This window comes from Salmo salar, chromosome 13 (assembly GCF_965601325.2).
Source record: "Salmo salar chromosome 13, fSalSal1, whole genome shotgun sequence".
Taxonomy (NCBI): Eukaryota; Metazoa; Chordata; class Actinopteri; order Salmoniformes; family Salmonidae; genus Salmo; species Salmo salar.
The window spans coordinates 37015001-37040038 of record NC_138303.1 but is presented as its reverse complement, the minus strand read 5'-3'; the positions used below and the strand labels follow the sequence as shown (position 1 = coordinate 37040038).

Genomic DNA, 25038 nt, shown 5'->3' with positions numbered 1-25038 from the left:
ACTTCTCATCAGGCTGATAGTGATGCTGCTAACACAGGCAGCAGGCCTACACTATTACACATCATTGCTGCTATTGCTCCTGCTGCAGCGCCATGCTCTCAACCGGAAAACAACAAATATCGTCATGTTTACGAAGTGGAGCATATTTAAAATATCTAACAAAATCAAGGCAGCTCTGATATGGGTTCCCACGTCTCACTACCTACCTCAGTTAAATAGGCAGAAGAAAGGGAGAAGGAGGAGAGAGTACATGTGTGTGTCTGTGTGTGTTAGAGAGACAGAGAGACAGAGACAGAGAGACAGAGACAGACAGAGACACAGAGAGACAGAGACAGAGAGACACAGAGAGACAGAGACAGAGAGACAGAGAGACAGAGACAGACAGAGACACAGAGAGACAGAGACAGAGAGACACAGAGAGACAGAGACACAGAGAGACAGAGACAGAGAGACAGAGACACAGAGAGACAGAGAGAGACACAGAGACAGAGAGAGACAGAGATAGAGAGACAAAGAGAGACAGAGAGACAGAGAGAGACAGAGAGACAGAGAGACAGAGAGAGACAGAGAGACAGAGACAGAGAGAAAGCTAATCAGGGTGCTTTCACTTCAGTGCTGGCGGATCACTAGCTGATTACCAGGCGATCACCATTCGATGCCAGCAGAGCAGTGGTCATGCAGACAGTCAGATTCAGCAGCCCTCTGCTCCACTGAACACTACATTACTGAACACTACATTACTGAACACTACAGCGGGCCCGGGGCCAGGGAAATACAGAAACACCCCTGCCACAACACATCAGACTAACAATGACAGATTACTCTGGCTACATGAGCTCAGGCTAAGAGTCCCAAAGACAATGCATGAAATAGGCATAACAGTAATGAAGGCACAGCTTTACAAAAAGATAATTGATGTAGTCAGACACATATCTGTTGTTTAACTCTTTCTCTGTGAATTAGATACATATTCAAATGGCCTGTCTGACTTCATATGGCTTGGCATCAGTAACACATCAGAGACGTAAAGTTGTGACGATGTAGTCGTTGGTGTCCTGTCGCGGGACCCCTTCGTGACAAAGCCAGAGCAGAGCTACAGTAGAGTGCTAACTCAGAGCTTTGAGAGGCCTCGGAGTGACAGAGCAACAGCTACCGCTTACATACACCATGTATCCCAACTCCCCACGCCTGCAGCTGCATCACTATGGCACTGATGCCCCGTGCCACTCTGCCAGGGTTTGTCATCGGTCGCTAAAGGCTCTCCTGCATCACTAGCCCCACCAGCTCAGTCCTGTGACATCATCAGGAGCGGCCATGCATGTTAGAGATGTTGGCTGATGATCAGCACCTGTCTTCAGGATACACAGATCACATCACATTGTCTTCTGCACCACTGGGCACTGACTGGGGTAGGTGTGCCGTGCCCTGCTAGCCTGGTCTAGCCCTGGATGGGCTAGACGGAGGGAAGGAAGGAGAGCGAGAGGGAGGGATGGAGGGAGGGAAGGAGGGAAGGAGAGAGAGAGGGAGGGATGGATGGAGGGAAGGAAGGAGAGAGGGAGGGATGGAGGGAGGGAAGGAAGGAGAGAGAGAGAGAGGGAGGGAAGGAAGGAGAGAGAGAGGGAGGGAGGGAAGGAAGGAGAGAGCGGGAAGGAAGGAAGGAGGGAGGGAGGGAGGGAGGGAGGGAGAGAGAGAGAGAGGGATGGAGGGAGGGAGGGAGGGAAGGAGAGAGAGAGGGAGGGATGGATGGAGGGAGGGAGGCTGCTGGTGTGTTTGTCTGAGCTCCTGGTGGATTGATGCGTTATCAGTAGGTTTGGGGCATGGCTGAGTCCAGGGCTAGGGAATCACTGGGTCTGGGCTACAGCCTGTTTACTACATTAGAGGAGGGCAGTGAGTCAAGCTGCCTGGCTGGTCTGCTGCCTTCTCATTGGTCAATCTGCCCACTCATAATATGACTGAGCTTAGAAACCAGTCTCTGACCCCTAGTCCAACCCTTAACCCTCATCTGTGGATCTCTCCCCGAGCCTCAGCAACATCCTCTGGGGGAAGGAACAAGTCAGACAAGGCCATGGTGAGTATCTGTGTGGATGTACTTGTGTATTTGTGTGTGTGTGTGTGTGTGTGTGTGTGTGTGTGTGTGTGTGTGTGTGTGTGTGTGTGTGTGTGTGTGTGTGTGTGTGTGTGCGTGTATTTGTGTGTGTGTATTTGTGTGTGTGTGTGTGTGTATTTGTGTGTGTGCGTGTGTGTATTTGTGTGTGTGTGTGTGTGTGTGTATTTGTGTGTGTGTGTATTTGTGTGTGTGTGTGTGTGTGTGTGTGTGTGTGTGTGTGTGTGTGTGGGGGGGGGGGGGGGTTATGTCTGCTATGGTAAGTATGTTTTGGTCAGAAGCAAAACACAAATAGCTTTACGAGGCTCCAGTGAACCATAGAAACTGAATTCTTGCTTTGTTTTTGTGTCCTTAGACATGTTTAAGGCTTTGTGCAGTGGGACATCATGTGAGTATAAAACGAGGGAAATAAGACAATAGCAGAAGTTCAACTCTAGAAAGAGAAATGGGCGTGCTCAGCTCAAATGTTTGCAGTAAAACAACTCTTTGGGTGCCGGGTTTAAAAGGCATATACTGGAATAAAGGAAAAACCCACACTGAAATGTTAATGTTTTGTTTTTTAGCAGCAGAGGTCAAAACAAACGGACCTTCGTCATCATCCACCCATATTTATAGATGACGTCACATTGTAGTACTGCTCCTTTCACATTCATTATTTACATTCATTATTTACATACATTATTTACATAGCTTTTCCTACTGTTTTCCACATGAGCTTCAAGATGTAAATAATAATAAACAAAGAAAGGTGCAGCTGTTGCCCACAGGACACAACCTAAGAGGAGTCCTTCATTAAGGCCCTTTATGGCTTTCTGCTTGTAAGGCATGGGTATAATATGCATCTTTCTGCTTGTAAGGCATGGGTATAATATGTATCTTTCTGCTTGTAAGGCATGGGTATAATATGCATCTTTCTGCTTGTAAGGCATGGGTATAATATGCATCTTTCTGCTTGTAAGGCATGGGTATAACATGCATCTCTCTGCTTGTAAGGCATGGGTATAATATGTATCTTTCTGCTTGTAAGGCATGGGTATAATATGCATCTTTCTGCTTGTAAGGCATGGGTATAATATGCATCTTTCTGCTTGTAAGGCATGGGTATAATATGCATCTTTCTGCTTGTAAGGCATGGGTATAATATGCATCTTTCTGCTTGTAAGGCATGGGTATAATATGCATCTTTCTGCTTGTAAGGCATGGGTATAATATGCATCTCTCTGCTTGTAAGGCATGGGTATAATATGCATCTCTCTGCTTGTAAGGCATGGGTATAATATGCATCTTTCTGCTTGTAAGGCATGGGTATAATATGCATCTCTCTGCTTGTAAGGCATGGGTATAATATGCATCTTTCTGCTTGTAAGGCATGGGTATAATATGCATCTTTCTGCTTGTAAGGCATGGGTATAATATGCATCTTTCTGCTTGTAAGGCATGGGTATAATATGCATCTCTCTGCTTGTAAGGCATGGGTATAATATGCATCTTTCTGCTTGTAAGGCATGGGTATAATATGCATCTTTCTGCTTGTAAGGCATGGGTATAATATGCATCTCTCTGCTTGTAAGGCATGGGTATAATATGCATCTTTCTGCTTGTAAGGCATGGGTATAATATGCATCTTTCTGCTTGTAAGGCATGGGTATAATATGCATCTTTCTGCTTGTAAGGCATGGGTATAATATGCATCTTTCTGCTTGTAAGGCATGGGTATAATATGCATCTTTCTGCTTGTAAGGCATGGGTATAATATGCATCTCTCTGCTTGTAAGGCATGGGTATAATATGCATCTTTCTGCTTGTAAGGCATGGGTATAATATGCATCTTTCTGCTTGTAAGGCATGGGTATAATATGCATCTTTCTGCTTGTAAGGCATGGGTATAATATGCATCTTTCTGCTTGTAAGGCATGGGTATAATATGCATCTCTCTGCTTGTAAGGCATGGGTATAATATGCATCTTTCTGCTTGTAAGGCATGGGTATAATATGCATCTTTCTGCTTGTAAGGCATGGGTATAATATGCATCTCTCTGCTTGTAAGGCATGGGTATAATATGCATCTCTCTGCTTGTAAGGCATGGGTATAATATGCATCTCTCTGCTTGTAAGGCATGGGTATAATATGCATCTTTCTGCTTGTAAGGCATGGGTATAATATGCATCTTTCTGCTTGTAAGGCATGGGTATAATATGCATCTCTCTGCTTGTAAGGCATGGGTATAATATGCATCTCTCTGCTTGTAAGGCATGGGTATAATATGCATCTCTCTGCTTGTAAGGCATGGGTATAATATGCATCTCTCTGCTTGTAAGGCATGGGTATAATATGCATCTTTCTGCTTGTAAGGCATGGGTATAATATGCATCTCTCTGCTTGTAAGGCATGGGTATAATATGCATCTCTCTGCTTGTAAGGCATGGGTATAATATGCATCTCTCTGCTTGTAAGGCATGGGTATAATATGCATCTCTCTGCTTGTAAGGCATGGGTATAATATGCATCTCTCTGCTTGTAAGGCATGGGTATAATATGCATCTCTCTGCTTGTAAGGCATGGGTATAATATGCATCTTTCTGCTTGTAAGGCATGGGTATAATATGCATCTCTCTGCTTGTAAGGCATGGGTATAATATGCATCTCTCTGCTTGTAAGGCATGGGTATAATATGCATCTCTCTGCTTGTAAGGCATGGGTATAATATGCATCTCTCTGCTTGTAAGGCATGGGTATAATATGCATCTTTCTGCTTGTAAGGCATGGGTATAATATGCATCTCTCTGCTTGTAAGGCATGGGTATAATATGCATCTTTCTGCTTGTAAGGCATGGGTATAATATGCATCTCTCTGCTTGTAAGGCATGGGTATAATATGCATCTCTCTGCTTGTAAGGCATGGGTATAATATGCATCTCTCTGCTTGTAAGGCATGGGTATAATATGCATCTCTCTGCTTGTAAGGCATGGGTATAATATGCATCTCTCTGCTTGTAAGGCATGGGTATAATATGCATCTTTCTGCTTGTAAGGCATGGGTATAATATGCATCTCTCTGCTTGTAAGGCATGGGTATAATATGCATCTTTCTGCTTGTAAGGCATGGGTATAATATGCATCTCTCTGCTTGTAAGGCATGGGTATAATATGCATCTTTCTGCTTGTAAGGCATGGGTATAATATGCATCTTTCTGCTTGTAAGGCATGGGTATAATATGCATCTTTCTGCTTGTAAGGCATGGGTATAATATGCATCTTTCTGCTTGTAAGGCATGGGTATAATATGCATCTTTCTGCTTGTAAGGCATGGGTATAATATGCATCTTTCTGCTTGTAAGGCATGGGTATAATATGCATCTTTCTGCTTGTAAGGCATGGGTATAATATGCATCTCTCTGCTTGTAAGGCATGGGTATAATATGCATCTTTCTGCTTGTAAGGCATGGGTATAATATGCATCTTTCTGCTTGTAAGGCATGGGTATAATATGCATCTCTCTGCTTGTAAGGCATGGGTATAATATGCATCTTTCTGCTTGTAAGGCATGGGTATAATATGCATCTTTCTGCTTGTAAGGCATGGGTATAATATGCATCTTTCTGCTTGTAAGGCATGGGTATAATATGCATCTTTCTGCTTGTAAGGCATGGGTATAATATGCATCTTTCTGCTTGTAAGGCATGGGTATAATATGCATCTTTCTGCTTGTAAGGCATGGGTATAATATGCATCTTTCTGCTTGTAAGGCATGGGTATAATATGCATCTTTCTGCTTGTAAGGCATGGGTATAATATGCATCTTTCTGCTTGTAAGGCATGGGTATAATATGCATCTTTCTGCTTGTAAGGCATGGGTATAATATGCATCTTTCTGCTTGTAAGGCATGGGTATAATATGCATCTTTCTGCTTGTAAGGCATGGGTATAATATGCATCTCTCTGCTTGTAAGGCATGGGTATAATATGCATCTCTCTGCTTGTAAGGCATGGGTATAATATGCATCTTTCTGCTTGTAAGGCATGGGTATAATATGCATCTCTCTGCTTGTAAGGCATGGGTATAATATGCATCTCTCTGCTTGTAAGGCATGGGTATAATATGCATCTTTCTGCTTGTAAGGCATGGGTATAATATGCATCTCTCTGCTTGTAAGGCATGGGTATAATATGCATCTCTCTGCTTGTAAGGCATGGGTATAATATGCATCTTTCTGCTTGTAAGGCATGGGTATAATATGCATCTCTCTGCTTGTAAGGCATGGGTATAATATGCATCTCTCTGCTTGTAAGGCATGGGTATAATATGCATCTCTCTGCTTGTAAGGCATGGGTATAATATGCATCTCTCTGCTTGTAAGGCATGGGTATAATATGCATCTCTCTGCTTGTAAGGCATGGGTATAATATGCATCTCTCTGCTTGTAAGGCATGGGTATAATATGCATCTCTCTGCTTGTAAGGCATGGGTATAATATGCATCTCTCTGCTTGTAAGGCATGGGTATAATATGCATCTCTCTGCTTGTAAGGCATGGGTATAATATGCATCTCTCTGCTTGTAAGGCATGGGTATAATATGCATCTCTCTGCTTGTAAGGCATGGGTATAATATGCATCTCTCTGCTTGTAAGGCATGGGTATAATATGCATCTCTCTGCTTGTAAGGCATGGGTATAATATGCATCTTTCTGCTTGTAAGGCATGGGTATAATATGCATCTCTCTGCTTGTAAGGCATGGGTATAATATGCATCTTTCTGCTTGTAAGGCATGGGTATAATATGCATCTCTCTGCTTGTAAGGCATGGGTATAATATGCATCTCTCTGCTTGTAAGGCATGGGTATAATATGCATCTTTCTGCTTGTAAGGCATGGGTATAATATGCATCTCTCTGCTTGTAAGGCATGGGTATAATATGCATCTCTCTGCTTGTAAGGCATGGGTATAATATGCATCTTTCTGCTTGTAAGGCATGGGTATAATATGCATCTCTCTGCTTGTAAGGCATGGGTATAATATGCATCTCTCTGCTTGTAAGGCATGGGTATAATATGCATCTCTCTGCTTGTAAGGCATGGGTATAATATGCATCTCTCTGCTTGTAAGGCATGGGTATAATATGCATCTCTCTGCTTGTAAGGCATGGGTATAATATGCATCTTTCTGCTTGTAAGGCATGGGTATAATATGCATCTTTCTGCTTGTAAGGCATGGGTATAATATGCATCTCTCTGCTTGTAAGGCATGGGTATAATATGCATCTTTCTGCTTGTAAGGCATGGGTATAATATGCATCTTTCTGCTTGTAAGGCATGGGTATAATATGCATCTTTCTGCTTGTAAGGCATGGGTATAATATGCATCTCTCTGCTTGTAAGGCATGGGTATAATATGCATCTTTCTGCTTGTAAGGCATGGGTATAATATGCATCTTTCTGCTTGTAAGGCATGGGTATAATATGCATCTCTCTGCTTGTAAGGCATGGGTATAATATGCATCTTTCTGCTTGTAAGGCATGGGTATAATATGCATCTCTCTGCTTGTAAGGCATGGGTATAATATGCATCTCTCTGCTTGTAAGGCATGGGTATAATATGCATCTTTCTGCTTGTAAGGCATGGGTATAATATGCATCTCTCTGCTTGTAAGGCATGGGTATAATATGCATCTCTCTGCTTGTAAGGCATGGGTATAATATGCATCTTTCTGCTTGTAAGGCATGGGTATAATATGCATCTTTCTGCTTGTAAGGCATGGGTATAATATGCATCTTTCTGCTTGTAAGGCATGGGTATAATATGCATCTCTCTGCTTGTAAGGCATGGGTATAATATGCATCTCTCTGCTTGTAAGGCATGGGTATAATATGCATCTCTCTGCTTGTAAGGCATGGGTATAATATGCATCTCTCTGCTTGTAAGGCATGGGTATAATATGCATCTTTCTGCTTGTAAGGCATGGGTATAATATGCATCTCTCTGCTTGTAAGGCATGGGTATAATATGCATCTCTCTGCTTGTAAGGCATGGGTATAATATGCATCTTTCTGCTTGTAAGGCATGGGTATAATATGCATCTCTCTGCTTGTAAGGCATGGGTATAATATGCATCTCTCTGCTTGTAAGGCATGGGTATAATATGCATCTTTCTGCTTGTAAGGCATGGGTATAATATGCATCTCTCTGCTTGTAAGGCATGGGTATAATATGCATCTTTCTGCTTGTAAGGCATGGGTATAATATGCATCTCTCTGCTTGTAAGGCATGGGTATAATATGCATCTCTCTGCTTGTAAGGCATGGGTATAATATGCATCTCTCTGCTTGTAAGGCATGGGTATAATATGCATCTCTCTGCTTGTAAGGCATGGGTATAATATGCATCTCTCTGCTTGTAAGGCATGGGTATAATATGCATCTTTCTGCTTGTAAGGCATGGGTATAATATGCATCTCTCTGCTTGTAAGGCATGGGTATAATATGCATCTCTCTGCTTGTAAGGCATGGGTATAATATGCATCTCTCTGCTTGTAAGGCATGGGTATAATATGCATCTCTCTGCTTGTAAGGCATGGGTATAATATGCATCTTTCTGCTTGTAAGGCATGGGTATAATATGCATCTCTCTGCTTGTAAGGCATGGGTATAATATGCATCTTCTGCTTGTAAGGCATGGGTATAATATGCATCTCTCTGCTTGTAAGGCATGGGTATAATATGCATCTCTCTGCTTGTAAGGCATGGGTATAATATGCATCTCTCTGCTTGTAAGGCATGGGTATAATATGCATCTCTCTGCTTGTAAGGCATGGGTATAATATGCATCTCTCTGCTTGTAAGGCATGGGTATAATATGCATCTCTCTGCTTGTAAGGCATGGGTATAATATGCATCTCTCTGCTTGTAAGGCATGGGTATAATATGCATCTCTCTGCTTGTAAGGCATGGGTATAATATGCATCTCTCTGCTTGTAAGGCATGGGTATAATATGCATCTCTCTGCTTGTAAGGCATGGGTATAATATGCATCTTTCTGCTTGTAAGGCATGGGTATAATATGCATCTCTCTGCTTGTAAGGCATGGGTATAATATGCATCTCTCTGCTTGTAAGGCATGGGTATAATATGCATCTCTCTGCTTGTAAGGCATGGGTATAATATGCATCTTTCTGCTTGTAAGGCATGGGTATAATATGCATCTCTCTGCTTGTAAGGCATGGGTATAATATGCATCTTTCTGCTTGTAAGGCATGGGTATAATATGCATCTTTCTGCTTGTAAGGCATGGGTATAATATGCATCTTTCTGCTTGTAAGGCATGGGTATAATATGCATCTCTCTGCTTGTAAGGCATGGGTATAATATGCATCTTTCTGCTTGTAAGGCATGGGTATAATATGCATCTCTCTGCTTGTAAGGCATGGGTATAATATGCATCTTTCTGCTTGTAAGGCATGGGTATAATATGCATCTCTCTGCTTGTAAGGCATGGGTATAATATGCATCTTTCTGCTTGTAAGGCATGGGTATAATATGCATCTTTCTGCTTGTAAGGCATGGGTATAATATGCATCTCTCTGCTTGTAAGGCATGGGTATAATATGCATCTTTCTGCTTGTAAGGCATGGGTATAATATGCATCTTTCTGCTTGTAAGGCATGGGTATAATATGCATCTTTCTGCTTGTAAGGCATGGGTATAATATGCATCTCTCTGCTTGTAAGGCATGGGTATAATATGCATCTTTCTGCTTGTAAGGCATGGGTATAATATGCATCTCTCTGCTTGTAAGGCATGGGTATAATATGCATCTCTCTGCTTGTAAGGCATGGGTATAATATGCATCTTTCTGCTTGTAAGGCATGGGTATAATATGCATCTTTCTGCTTGTAAGGCATGGGTATAATATGCATCTTTCTGCTTGTAAGGCATGGGTATAATATGCATCTTTCTGCTTGTAAGGCATGGGTATAATATGCATCTCTCTGCTTGTAAGGCATGGGTATAATATGCATCTTTCTGCTTGTAAGGCATGGGTATAATATGCATCTTTCTGCTTGTAAGGCATGGGTATAATATGCATCTCTCTGCTTGTAAGGCATGGGTATAATATGCATCTTTCTGCTTGTAAGGCATGGGTATAATATGCATCTCTCTGCTTGTAAGGCATGGGTATAATATGCATCTCTCTGCTTGTAAGGCATGGGTATAATATGCATCTCTCTGCTTGTAAGGCATGGGTATAATATGCATCTCTCTGCTTGTAAGGCATGGGTATAATATGCATCTCTCTGCTTGTAAGGCATGGGTATAATATGCATCTCTCTGCTTGTAAGGCATGGGTATAATATGCATCTCTCTGCTTGTAAGGCATGGGTATAATATGCATCTCTCTGCTTGTAAGGCATGGGTATAATATGCATCTCTCTGCTTGTAAGGCATGGGTATAATATGCATCTCTCTGCTTGTAAGGCATGGGTATAATATGCATCTTTCTGCTTGTAAGGCATGGGTATAATATGCATCTCTCTGCTTGTAAGGCATGGGTATAATATGCATCTCTCTGCTTGTAAGGCATGGGTATAATATGCATCTTTCTGCTTGTAAGGCATGGGTATAATATGCATCTCTCTGCTTGTAAGGCATGGGTATAATATGCATCTTTCTGCTTGTAAGGCATGGGTATAATATGCATCTTTCTGCTTGTAAGGCATGGGTATAATATGCATCTTTCTGCTTGTAAGGCATGGGTATAATATGCATCTCTCTGCTTGTAAGGCATGGGTATAATATGCATCTCTCTGCTTGTAAGGCATGGGTATAATATGCATCTCTCTGCTTGTAAGGCATGGGTATAATATGCATCTTTCTGCTTGTAAGGCATGGGTATAATATGCATCTCTCTGCTTGTAAGGCATGGGTATAATATGCATCTTTCTGCTTGTAAGGCATGGGTATAATATGCATCTCTCTGCTTGTAAGGCATGGGTATAATATGCATCTCTCTGCTTGTAAGGCATGGGTATAATATGCATCTTTCTGCTTGTAAGGCATGGGTATAATATGCATCTCTCTGCTTGTAAGGCATGGGTATAATATGCATCTTTCTGCTTGTAAGGCATGGGTATAATATGCATCTCTCTGCTTGTAAGGCATGGGTATAATATGCATCTTTCTGCTTGTAAGGCATGGGTATAATATGCATCTCTCTGCTTGTAAGGCATGGGTATAATATGCATCTTTCTGCTTGTAAGGCATGGGTATAATATGCATCTTTCTGCTTGTAAGGCATGGGTATAATATGCATCTCTCTGCTTGTAAGGCATGGGTATAATATGCATCTTTCTGCTTGTAAGGCATGGGTATAATATGCATCTTTCTGCTTGTAAGGCATGGGTATAATATGCATCTTTCTGCTTGTAAGGCATGGGTATAATATGCATCTTTCTGCTTGTAAGGCATGGGTATAATATGCATCTTTCTGCTTGTAAGGCATGGGTATAATATGCATCTTTCTGCTTGTAAGGCATGGGTATAATATGCATCTTTCTGCTTGTAAGGCATGGGTATAATATGCATCTCTCTGCTTGTAAGGCATGGGTATAATATGCATCTTTCTGCTTGTAAGGCATGGGTATAATATGCATCTCTCTGCTTGTAAGGCATGGGTATAATATGCATCTCTCTGCTTGTAAGGCATGGGTATAATATGCATCTCTCTGCTTGTAAGGCATGGGTATAATATGCATCTTTCTGCTTGTAAGGCATGGGTATAATATGCATCTCTCTGCTTGTAAGGCATGGGTATAATATGCATCTTTCTGCTTGTAAGGCTTGGGTATAATATGCATCTTTCTGCTTGTAAGGCATGGGTATAATATGCATCTTTCTGCTTGTAAGGCATGGGTATAATATGCATCTCTCTGCTTGTAAGGCATGGGTATAATATGCATCTTTCTGCTTGTAAGGCATGGGTATAATATGCATCTTTCTGCTTGTAAGGCATGGGTATAATATGCATCTTTCTGCTTGTAAGGCATGGGTATAATATGCATCTTTCTGCTTGTAAGGCATGGGTATAACATGCATCTCTCTGCTTGTAAGGCATGGGTATAATATGCATCTTTCTGCTTGTAAGGCATGGGTATAACATGCATCTTTCTGCTTGTAAGGCATGGGTATAACATGCATCTCTCTTTTTGTAAGGCATGGGTATAATATGCATCTTTCTGCTTGTAAGGCATGGGTATAACATGCATCTCTCTGCTTGTAAGGCATGGGTATAACATGCATCTCTCTGCTTGTAAGGCATGGGTATAATATGCATCTCTCTGCTTGTAAGGCTTGGGTATAATATGCATCTTTCTGCTTGTAAGGCATGGGTATAATATGCATCTTTCTGCTTGTAAGGCATGGGTATAACATGCATCTCTCTGCTTGTAAGGCATGGGTATAATATGCATCTCTCTGCTTGTAAGGCATGGGTATAATATGCATCTCTCTGCTTGTAAGGCATGGGTATAATATGTATCTTTCTGCTTGTAAGGCATGGGTATAATATGCATCTCTCTGCTTGTAAGGCATGGGTATAATATGTATCTTTCTGCTTGTAAGGCTTGGGTATAATATGCATCTCTCTGCTTGTAAGGCATGGGTATAATATGCATCTCTCTGCTTGTAAGGCATGGGTATAATATGCATATTTCTGCTTGTAAGGCATGGGTATAATATGCATCTTTCTGCTTGTAAGGCATGGGTATAATATGCATCTTTCTGCTTGTAAGGCATGGGTATAATATGCATCTTTCTGCTTGTAAGGCATGGGTATAATATGCATCTTTCTGCTTGTAAGGCATGGGTATAATATGCATCTTTCTGCTTGTAAGGCATGGGTATAATATGTATCTTTCTGCTTGTAAGGCATGGGTATAATATGCATCTCTCTGCTTGTAAGGCATGGGTATAATATGCATCTTTCTGCTTGTAAGGCATGGGTATAATATGCATCTTTCTGCTTGTAAGGCATGGGTATAATATGCATCTCTCTGCTTGTAAGGCATGGGTATAATATGCATCTTTCTGCTTGTAAGGCATGGGTATAATATGCATCTTTCTGCTTGTAAGGCATGGGTATAATATGCATCTCTCTGCTTGTAAGGCATGGGTATAATATGCATCTTTCTGCTTGTAAGGCATGGGTATAATATGCATCTTTCTGCTTGTAAGGCATGGGTATAATATGCATCTCTCTGCTTGTAAGGCATGGGTATAATATGCATCTTTCTGCTTGTAAGGCATGGGTATAATATGCATCTCTGCTTGTAAGGCTTGGGTATAATATGCATCTTTCTGCTTGTAAGGCATGGGTATAATATGCATCTTTCTGCTTCTAAGGCATGGGTATAATATGCATCTTTCTGCTTGTAAGGCATGGGTATAATATGCATCTTTCTGCTTGTAAGGCATGGGTATAATATGCATCTTTCTGCTTGTAAGGCATGGGTATAATATGCATCTCTCTGCTTGTAAGGCATGGGTATAATATGCATCTCTCTGCTTGTAAGGCATGGGTATAATATGCATCTCTCTGCTTGTAAGGCATGGGTATAATATGCATCTCTCTGCTTGTAAGGCATGGGTATAATATGCATCTCTCTGCTTGTAAGGCATGGGTATAATATGTATCTTTCTGCTTGTAAGGCATGGGTATAATATGCATCTCTCTGCTTGTAAGGCATGGGTATAATATGCATCTTTCTGCTTGTAAGGCATGGGTATAATATGCATCTTTCTGCTTGTAAGGCATGGGTATAATATGCATCTCTCTGCTTGTAAGGCATGGGTATAATATGCATCTCTCTGCTTGTAAGGCATGGGTATAATATGCATCTTTCTGCTTGTAAGGCATGGGTATAACATGCATCTCTCTGCTTGTAAGGCATGGGTATAATATGCATCTTTCTGCTTGTAAGGCATGGGTATAATATGCATCTTTCTGCTTGTAAGGCATGGGTATAATATGTATCTTTCTGCTTGTAAGGCATGGGTATAATATGCATCTCTCTGCTTGTAAGGCATGGGTATAATATGCATCTCTCTGCTTGTAAGGCATGGGTATAACATGCATCTCTCTGCTTGTAAGGCATGGGTATAATATGCATCTTTCTGCTTGTAAGGCATGGGTATAATATGCATCTTTCTGCTTGTAAGGCATGGGTATAATATGTATCTTTCTGCTTGTAAGGCATGGGTATAACATGCATCTCTCTGCTTGTAAGGCATGGGTATAATATGCATCTCTCTGCTTGTAAGGCATGGGTATAATATGCATCTTTCTGCTTGTAAGGCATGGGTATAATATGCATCTTTCTGCTTGTAAGGCATGGGTATAATATGCATCTTTCTGCTTGTAAGGCATGGGTATAATATGCATCTTTCTGCTTGTAAGGCATGGGTATAATATGCATCTTTCTGCTTGTAAGGCATGGGTATAATATGCATCTTTCTGCTTGTAAGGCATGGGTATAATATGCATCTCTCTGTAACAGCACGTTTTCTCTACCAAGTTCAATTCTCCCAACAAAAGAACTCTTTGATATTTATGTTGTCTGTGCACTAAGATCAAGTGAACAGTAGAACTCTCCCAGACCCAGTCTAGAAGTGTGCGCTACAGAGCCTAAAGCCAACATGCATATCAGATGCTACCATGACACATGGTTTAACGTCAAACATACCTTAGTTTCCCACAGTCCACTCACTCCCACAGTACACGGGGGTTAAACTGAAGGTTTGTGGCTAAGATAGGGGAGCTGGGATATGCATCCTGCCTCTTCCTCTCTATAGGCCTACCATACCCCTCTAAGGAGTGGCATTCGAAGTCTCCTTTACACCCATGAGAGATCCATAGTGTTACACGATACACTAAACTCCCTCAAGTGTACAGTAGCAAAAGCCCACATACATCTGCTGATGAAGCATAGCAGCTTGTGTAAGATGTACAGTTGTACAGAATGTACAGTTGGTAAAGGCCTACTGTATTATTCACAGCTGAATAATGCACCTATATAATATAAGGCTCCTGTGCACTTCGCCTGCACCCCTCCATGTCCCTATGATCAACGAAAGAGGCAATTCTGTCAACACACCACTAGGTGGCACTGCCGCTCTACCGTAGACGGAATGTTAATCTGGATTGTTTAAAACCTGTAAAAATCTAAGCTGTTGGGGGGGGGGGGGGGGGGGGGGTTACTAAACTAACATATTCAATTGTTTTAAAATGGTCATAGATGGTTTGGATGATTTAGCTATTTGATATTGAATTTTAGGACCCCTTTAGTTATCAAAAAAATATACTGTATTTAAAAATTATTTGACAAAGTTTTGAATTTGGGCTTTACTACTATAGCCCAGACAAATACTTTGAATAACACATTCATAAATGGCAAAACAGACAGTCAGAAAATTCATCATAAGGAATAAAGTTTTGATGTGTCTGTCTGATATGTAGGTGATATAAGAAAGCTCATGAAATATATACAGTATGTATCTATTTTTAGAAACATATTTAACCCCTTATTTTTGTTGGCACAAAAACGACCTCCATACTTCCATTGGTTTGTATGGGTTACCTTCAGACAAGTCCCGTGACACTCTTGGGGGTAGTAGAGCAAAACGTAGAGCAAAACGCAAAACGTGAGAGTCGCCCCTTTCCATAATAGTTTGTAGGCCAAACTGTTCGGATGTTACAGATGTTTTCATGAGATTTTCAGGATTGTCTCATGGTCTGACAAACACAGCTGTAGCTCGGCCACCTCCCACCGCAGATGCGGAAGGTCGCCATAGGCAGATGAGGTGGATTGAGATGCAGCCCATGATATCTCCAGTTTAAACTGATGGACTTTGATGGGGATTTTTTTAATGATGTTACTTAGATTAAACAACGAGTGCATCAATAGACTCTTAAGGATTTAAAATAAGAGGATAGAGGGAGTGAAGGAGGGAGAAAGAGACAAAAAGAGAGAGATGGGGGGGTGTAGGCTGCTTTGTTGCCATATGTCTGTATCCTAAATGGCATCCTATTCCCAACATAGTGCACTACGTTTGACTAGGGTCTGTATGTGGCCTTCTCATGTAGCCTGTCAGCTAGAAGGCATCTCACCCTCCTCGGCCCTCATTGTCCCAACTCCCCAAAGTGAATGACTTCCCGCATTACTGAAATGAAGCCCCAGACCTAATGAAGAGAGTAGTTCACAGCAGCACTGTTACCTGTCCTGATCCGACCTGTCCTGATCTGACCTGTCTTGATCTGACCTGTCTTGATCTGACCTGATCTGACCTGTCCTGATCTGACCTGTCCTGATCTGTCCTGATCTGACCTGTCCTGATCTGTCCCGATCTGTCCTAAACTGTCCTGATCTGACCTGTCCTGATCTGACCTGATCTGTCCTGATACGACCTGTCCTGATCTGACCTGTCCTGATCTGACGTATCCTGGTCTGACCTGTCCTAATATGACCTGTCCTGATCTGACCTGTCCTGGTCTGACCTGTCCTGATCTGATCTGTCCTGATCTGTCCTGATCTGATCTGACCTGTCCTGATCTGTCCTGTCCTGATCTGTCCTGATCTGACCTGTCCTGATCTGACCTGTCCTGATCTGACCTGCCCTGGGGTGGATGGGATGCTCAAGTGACTCCTAAAATGATCACCAGAGGATCAGTGAAGGGGAGCATAAGCTCTGGTGATCATGGCCAGCGTGTGTGTGTGTGTGTGTGTGTGTGTGTGTGTGTGTGTGTGTGTGTGTGTGTGTGTGTGTGTGTGTGTGTGTGTGTGTGTGTGTGTTAGGGCCCCTGGCTGGCTGGTCTGTATTCATGGAGCATCTGTCTCTCTCTTAAAGCTGCTGACACACTACTCTCTACCTGGTCATCAATAATCAGCCCTGTGAACATCACTCACCGTCACCGCCCTGCCCCTGCCAACACACACACGCACGCACGCACGCACGCACGCACGCACGCACCCCCCCGCACACACACACACAGCCTGGAGTCTGGCCATTAACAACTCTCCCACTGATTTTCAGAAGTCCTGATTGACTATTATCATTAGACAAACCCTGACATTTTACCAAACACTGTCTCAAACACTGTCTCAAACACTGTCTCAAACATGGAGCTGGACTGAAGAATGACGCACGCAGTCCATAACAACACATGTCTACTACGTGTCTCTAAGCAATTAGTAAACCAGGTTACATCAGAGAGAGAGAGAGAGAGAGAGAGAGAGAGAGAGAGAGAGAGAGAGGGGAGGTGAGAAGGATTTCTGGTGAGTCAGACACTCTTCCTCCCACACAAAGGCATCAATCAACAGAGCTCTCCCCTGCTCTACACTGGGCCTGCTCTGCTCTACCTGACTGGGAGGACGTGAGGCCAGGGCTGTGTGCTCTCAGGCTGACCACTGTGGTGCCGGAGGGCTGGGGAAAGATAACCCCTGACCCCTGTCTACCAGATGGCTCCAGGCAGGGCAGGAACACGGAAACAATAAAAAACAATAACAAGATGGTAACAGTCAGCAACCAGGACATGCCTCAGAGAGCCACTTGGGCTACTCCAATAATAAGGCTAGGAGAGGTCTGAGGTCTAGGGCTCTTAGGGCCGGACCCTTGAGAAGACCTTGCACCTGGTCATGTATCAGGCTTTGAAAAGGCTTGAAGCACTCAATGACTGCTGTCCTCGGAATGTGATAGGTCAGATACTCACACATGGGCTTGAGCTGGCCAATCAGCTCCTCCTTGGTCCACTTGGCCCACTCCTTCTTGTCCGTGTTGATGGAGCACAGGATTGGCCCGCACGGCTTCCCACAATCCTCTATGGCCGGCACATTCAAGTAGTGGACGAGCACGATGTCAGGGTTCTGGAGAAGAGAGAGAGAGAGAGAGAGAGAGAGAGAGAGAGGTTAGTTTAGTCAGCAGACTGAATGTGTTGTGTGGTAACAGTGAGAGAGGCCCAGAGAGAGAAGAGACCCAGCTGGAAGTGTAACACCTAACACTACAGCTGGTGTGTCAGCACACAGACACGCTGCTGGAATAGCTTGTTGTTGGAGAGACGGCATGATATTTCTCACACAAAGAATGGAGTGAGAGAAGCTCAGAGAGAGAGAGAGAGAGAGAGAGAGAGAGAGAGAGAGAGAGAGAGAGAGAAAAGCAAAAGAGAAGTGGGTCTCTGAAGAAACATTTATAGGGGGAGTTAAAACCTCTTTGGAAGGGTTGTGTGTGTGTGTGTGTGTGTGTGTGTGTGTGTGTGTGTGTGTGTGTGTGTGTGTGTGTGTGTGTGTGTGTGTACTGTACGTGTTCTCGCGTGTGTGTGTGTGGTAATTGCCCTACGTGCATGTAACACACTTATGGCATTTTGTGAAGTCCTCCCACATGCCGAGCCAATGCCCTCTATTAACTTGCCTGTGTACCCAGTCAGAATCCACCTATTCACCCCGCTGCAATCGTTACCGCTGTAAATTCCCTAAATTGACAGCTTATGAAAAATAGGTGCTGTTTAAAAGACCGGTTGAGCTGGTGTGAATAACATCAATTGTGATCTGTAATCATGAATAGCTTTGATTACTGTGTGGAGTAAACAGTGGCAGGAGAAACGCTCCCACTCCGCTCCTTAAGACTCTATTCATTACAAACACACAATTGCCAATAACCACAGACACACGCCTTCGTACATACACTCACACAGAGGCAGAAATACTAGTTACTGCCACAAATACACGCATGGATACTACATCAGAGGATGGAAACACACACACACACACACACACACACACACACACACACACACACACACACACACACACACACACACACACACACACACACACACACACACACACACACACACACACACACACAGGGAGAAAAACAAAGACCTTGACGAAGGTCAAAGACACCATGTGTCTGAGTGCAGTTTGAAGCATCATCAGTGTGATGTGGAGAACAAACCATCATGCTGCCTCTTAATTCTAACACCATTAATGTTCACGTCTGGACAAGAGCTTGTCTTTTTGTGATGATTTGTTCAGGGCTTTGTGCACAGGACCAACTTTAGCATTGGAATCATCTCAAATTGAAAACAACTGAAATGTATTCTCTTTAAACGGGCCGGCAGGTGGGATGTGCTGAAGACTGGTCTGGTCTATAGTCTCTGTTGTACAGGGAGCTGGATGTTTAGTTCATGTACTGACAGTCTTTGGTCAGTGGCCCGGGCCTCACCCCCCAGCCCACTACAGCCGGACATTGAGGCGTGTTATCTCCTCTGTGATAAACCTTGTCCCTGTCCTCTGTCATTGGAGTCAACACACTGGGACGGCTGTGTCTCGCTTCCACGATGTCAGGGCGAGCGAGTGTGTAATGCCCCCAGATGGCATTACCAGCTGTGGTAATCGGCAGGCCATGCCCTCAATCCTTAACTAGCACGAGAGGGGTGAACAAAGGGCCGTAGCACGCACTTACTGTATGAGCATGTTGGAGGAAGCACACAAACACACTGAGAGGAAGGACAAACACACACACACACACGCCCAACCCCCCTCCATTCAACACCCACTCACACATAAAGGCACACAGCTGTTCTCTACCTCAGCACACACAGACATATTGCATATTGGCCTCTGCTCTACAATGAAAGAGAACATTTAGCTGGCAGCCTTACAGCTCATCCAAACACTAGTAATCTGTAGAGCCACAGCTAGCTAGGCTTTAGTATTATAAATCCACAGCGGTGGTTCTGTCTCAAATGGAACACTATTACCTATACAGTGCACTGCTTTTAACCAGGGCCCTGTGGGAATAGGCTGCTTTTGGGATGCAGGCAGTATGTGACATGCAGCTTCTCCCCCTCTCTTCTCAGACTGTCTTCACAACACATTCTGCAGCTCGTGGCCCACTTAGTCCCTCCTCCTCTCCACCACCCAGAAAACACCACAATGAAAATATAAAGCGTCACATAAATCTATCAGGATGGTAATTTCATTTAATTTCTTGTTGGCTGCTTTCTTTTCCTCTGTGTAATATCACCAGTTTGTTTCTCTCCAAAGGAAACTGGGGAAAAAAGCTGAGGGGGAAACTTTTTCCTGGGTAGTATTTTGCAGAGAAAATGAGATCTCATTAACTTATTGATTAATTGTGTAATGCAATCTTTTGGTTGTTTTCCTGCTCGTTCCCCATGCGGGTTTAGGGCCGCTTTCCAACTGTACACTTCCTCAGTGGTGGTGGGGGAGAGTGGGATCTGGTTGCTGGAGTGTGTGTGTGTGTGTGTATGCACGCTCGTGTGTGAAGTGGAGTATGCTACAACTCCAACACCCAACACACAATCTGTTAGCGTGGGAGGCTCCAAGGTTAAGATGCTGCACATCCAAGTGGTAGTCAAGGTAAAAGCCATATGTATGTATCGTGTGTGTAGACCGTGTAGTTGTGTTAGTTTATTGCCTAGTCTAGTGCATATCCCCACAGCAGATGGATGGATGTTGTTGAGTTAATTACCTATGGAGTCTAGGGGAGGCAGTCACAGGGGAGGAAGGCCTACTGAGGGGGTGGTACACACACACACACACACACACACACACACACACACACACACACACACACACACACACACACACACACACACACACACACACACCTTTACATTTTAGGCATTTAGCAGATGCTCTTATCCAGAGCAACTTACAGGAGTAATTAGGGTTAGTGCCTTGCTCGAGGGCACGTCGGCAGATTTATTTTCACCTAGTTGGCCCAGGGTGTCGAACCAGCAACCTTTCGGTTACTGGCCCAATGCTCTTAACCGCTAGGCTACCTGCCTCCCACACTACCGTAAGACCAGGGTGCAGTCGTAGCCAGGCAACAGGTTTCTTTGGCACCCACACACATGGAAGGCAATGTTCCTACGCTCAGCTCAGCTCTCAGCCTCAGCGACACCACCTTGCCCTGCAGCCAGTCCACACCACAGTGCTATAAAGCAGAGCTCAGGCAGGTTGCCACGGCTACAGCCAGGAAGAGACAGGCTGTGTCCCAAAATCACCCTATTCTTTTTATAGTGCACTAGCAGGCCCCATAGGTGTGGCACACTATGTAGGTAACAGGATTCCATTTGGGACACAGTCATAGCCTCATTACCAGGGTTACAGCTACAGAGTCGGACTATGCTCCTACCAGGACAGGCCATGTAGACTCAGGGCTCTCAACAGGCTCTGGCAGACACATACAGAAACCACAGTACTTGTCCAATGGTGGAAACTAGACACAGTCATGTAATCTGTAACAGGGCCTGTAAGCCCTGGTGACCCCTGTCACAGCCCGTCGCCCTCTCCTCTCCTTGCCGCTCTGCTTCTCTCCATGTAGCCGTCACCACCAACACAGTACCGTGCCTCATTAAGGGGAGAGAGGAGAGGGGAGAAGAGAGGAGAAAGGAGAGGAGAGTGGGGCTGGGAGAAGGGATCTCCAAGCCCAGAGCTTCCTGGCACAACATTACTGTAGCAGATAGGCCTCTCTCTCTTACAATGAGCTGCGTAGCACAGGAGCGATAAGAACAGCCATTAACATCAAAGGATCGTAGTTAAGAAGAGGAGGCTTGGTGGGACGTGGAGGAGCTGAGGACTGATGGGGGAAACCTAGTGAGGAGCAAGATAAAGCAGCCAGTCGCTCGGAGTGGAACGGCTTCAAAGAGAGGCTAGCAGCAAGCAGACAGCAGACAGATACACAGAGAGAGAGGGAAGACAGGTTCTCAGAGAACAAGTCAGGAGAAAAACCCCATTCCTCAGCGGAGAAGGAAGCGAGGATGGAGGAAATAGGCTAGGGAGAAGAGACAGCTTCAGAGATGTGTGGCTACGCTCCTTGAGGAAGGAATTTAACTAGCCCACTACAGGGAGATCAATGCAGAATATGAAGGAAACTGGAACTCTCGATTGTGTTGTTGCAAACGCTCAACGCCACACTTTGTTTTGAGGATGTGAACATGCATGAGGGATGTATACAGATATTAGTGTGTGCATTCACGTGTGAGAAAAATAATATGGAAGTATCTGTTTATGTGATATCCAGACATGCTTCTATAAAATCTACAGTATTTTTGTATGCAAATGTTATATGCATGACAGTAAATCAACGGGCCGACCACACCCTGGATGCTGGACTGTGTGAGTTACTATCAGTATGTGAGTGCTTCTGTTTAGCACCCTGCACTTAAACCTGGGCTGCGTTTATTACCATGTGTTTAGCAGCTGAAAGTGTGTGCATGCTGGTTTGTGTGCAGTGTGTGTGTGGGTGGGTGTGAGCGTGTAGTTTGTGTGCAGTGTGTGTGTGTGTGTGTGTGTGTGTGTGTGGGTGTGAGTGTGTAGTTTGTGTGCAGTGTGTGTGTGTGTGGGTGGGTGTGAGCGTGCAGTTTGTGTGCAGTGTGTGTGTGTGTGTGTGTGGGTGTGAGCGTGCAGTTTGTGTGTGTGTGTGTGTGTGTGTGTGGGTGTGAGAGGTGATTACGGCCATGCTCTGTGGGCTGTGTTGGGGCAGTTGCCCTGGCGGTGGCATGGTGATGAATGGCATGGTGGATGTTATTAAGCAGCCTCCTGGCCCCTGGCACTGGGGTTGAGCTCTTAAATGCACCTCTCCCTCCCTCCTCCCTCCCTCGCCTCCCTCCCTTTCTCCGTCACTCCTTCTCTGTTTACCTCCCTCCCTGCCTCCCTCCCTGCCTCCCTCCCTGCCTCTCTCTCTGCCTCCCTCTCTGCCTCCCTCCCTGCCTCTCTCTCTGCCTCCCTCTCGTCCTCCCTCCCTCCCTGCCTCCCTCTCGTCCTCCCTCCCTGCCTCCCTCTCTGCCTCCCTCTTGTCCTCCCTCTCTGCCTCCCTCTCATCCTCCCTGCCTCCCTCCCTCTCTACCGCTCTCCCTGGCTCCCTCTCTCTCCCTCTGTTGCTCATTTCAAGGTCAACTGGCTCTGAGGTGCTATAAGTTTACCTCCACAGCTCCACAGGCACAAGACTTCTTCTTCTCCTTTTGTTTGGAAGGTTACGGCGCTCTCTCACCACCAAAGGGTGTGTTTGAGAGTGTGGGGGTGGCTGCTAATGTTGCTGCTGCATGTACACACTCAGACACACGCACACACACCCTAACCTAGGATCCTAAGCACACACACACACACACACACACACACACACACACACACACACACACACACACACACACACACACACACACACACACACACACACACACACACACACACACACACACACACACACACACACACACACACACACACACACAAGCGTATACACAGACACTCGCAGAACAGCATACAACGGCAAACAACACTCTGCATCAAACACCCCTAAAATGGAGTAAACACCCCGCAGCCAGCTCCTGTCTAGGTAGTGGAGGAGTCCCCTTGTTGAACCCGTCATCCCTCTCTCTCTGGCTCCTCTCTCAAAAAGCCTTTGTTAAATGCTCTCAGTATAGACACTCTAATTGGGTGTCTGGTGTCAACGCTCTGCTTTCCGCTCCCTCCCATCTCTCTCCTTCCACCGCTCCTCTGCCATGGTGTTCCTGGTGCCTGGGATGGGTACCAATCCAAGGGCACGTGCCAGTTTCGAGGGGCCTCTTGCGGTGAATTGGCCAGTTCGGCCATGTCCAACCAGATCTGTATGAGGAAGGCATGGGAGGAGGCTCAGTAGTGGGGAGGGTGGGGAACAGGGGGGCCTCCTAAGGGCCCTCCCCCTGTAAGGCACTTTAGGGGTATAAATGGGAGCGTATGGATGTATGGATGTTTGATGGAGGATGGTGTGGAATACTCCTGCATTTGATCTGTGCTGTATCTATATGGAGCTCTCCTCCCCACTAATAAAGACCTGTGTTGTATCTATATGGAGCTCTCCTCCCCACTAATAAAGACCTGTGTTGTATCTATATGGAGCTCTCCTCCCCACTAATAAAGACCTGTGTTGTATCTATATGGAGCTCTCCTCCCCACTAATAAAGACCTGTGTTGTATCTATATGGAGCTCTCCTCCCCACTAATAAAGACCTGTGTTGTATCTATATGGAGCTCTCCTCCCCACTAATAAAGACCTGTGTTGTATCTATATGGAGCTCTCCTCCCCACTAATAAAGACCTGTGTTGTATCTATATGGAGCTCTCCTCCCCACTAATAAAGACCTGTGTTGTATCTATATGGAGCTCTCCTCCCCACTAATAAAGACCTGTGTTGTATCTATATGGAGCTCTCCTCCCCACTAATAAAGACCTGTGTTGTATCTATATGGAGCTCTCCTCCCCACTAATAAAGACCTGTGTTGTATCTATATGGAGCTCTCCTCCCCACTAATAAAGACCTGTGTTGTATCTATATGGAGCTCTCCTCCCCACTAATAAAGACCTGTGTTGTATCTATATGGAGCTCTCCTCCCCACTAATAAAGACCTGTGTTGTATCTATATGGAGCTCTCCTCCCCACTAATAAAGACCTGTGTTGTATCTATATGGAGCTCTCCTCCCCACTAATAAAGACCTGTGTTGTATCTATATGGAGCTCTCCTCCCCACTAATAAAGACCTGTGTTGTATCTATATGGAGCTCTCCTCCCCACTAATAAAGACCTGTGTTGTATCTATATGGAGCTCTCCTCCCCACTAATAAAGACCTGTGTTGTATCTATATGGAGCTCTCCTCCCCACTAATAAAGACCTGTGTTCTGTGTTGTATCTATATGGAGCTCTCCTCCCCACTAATAAAGACCTGTGTTGTATCTATATGGAGCTCTCCTCCCCACTAATAAAGACCTGTGTTGTATCTATATGGAGCTCTCCTCCCCACTAATAAAGACCTGTGTTGTATCTATATGGAGCTCTCCTCCCCACTAATAAAGACCTGTGTTGTATCTATATGGAGCTCTCCTCC

General features: G+C 44.3%; 1 protein-coding gene across 6 annotated transcripts in view; it reads right to left on the bottom strand.

Moving 5' to 3' along the window:
* LOC106567259 (calmodulin-binding transcription activator 1) overlaps nucleotides 1–25038 on the bottom strand; it is a 493378-nt gene that overhangs the window by 54159 nt on the left and 414181 nt on the right. For all 6 annotated transcript variants that reach the window (XM_014136342.3, XM_014136343.3, XM_014136344.3 and 3 more), the window contains one exon: nucleotides 17862–18015. In XM_014136342.3, coding sequence (XP_013991817.1) covers nucleotides 17862–18015 — 154 coding nt within the window. The remainder of the gene's footprint in view (nucleotides 1–17861; nucleotides 18016–25038) is intronic.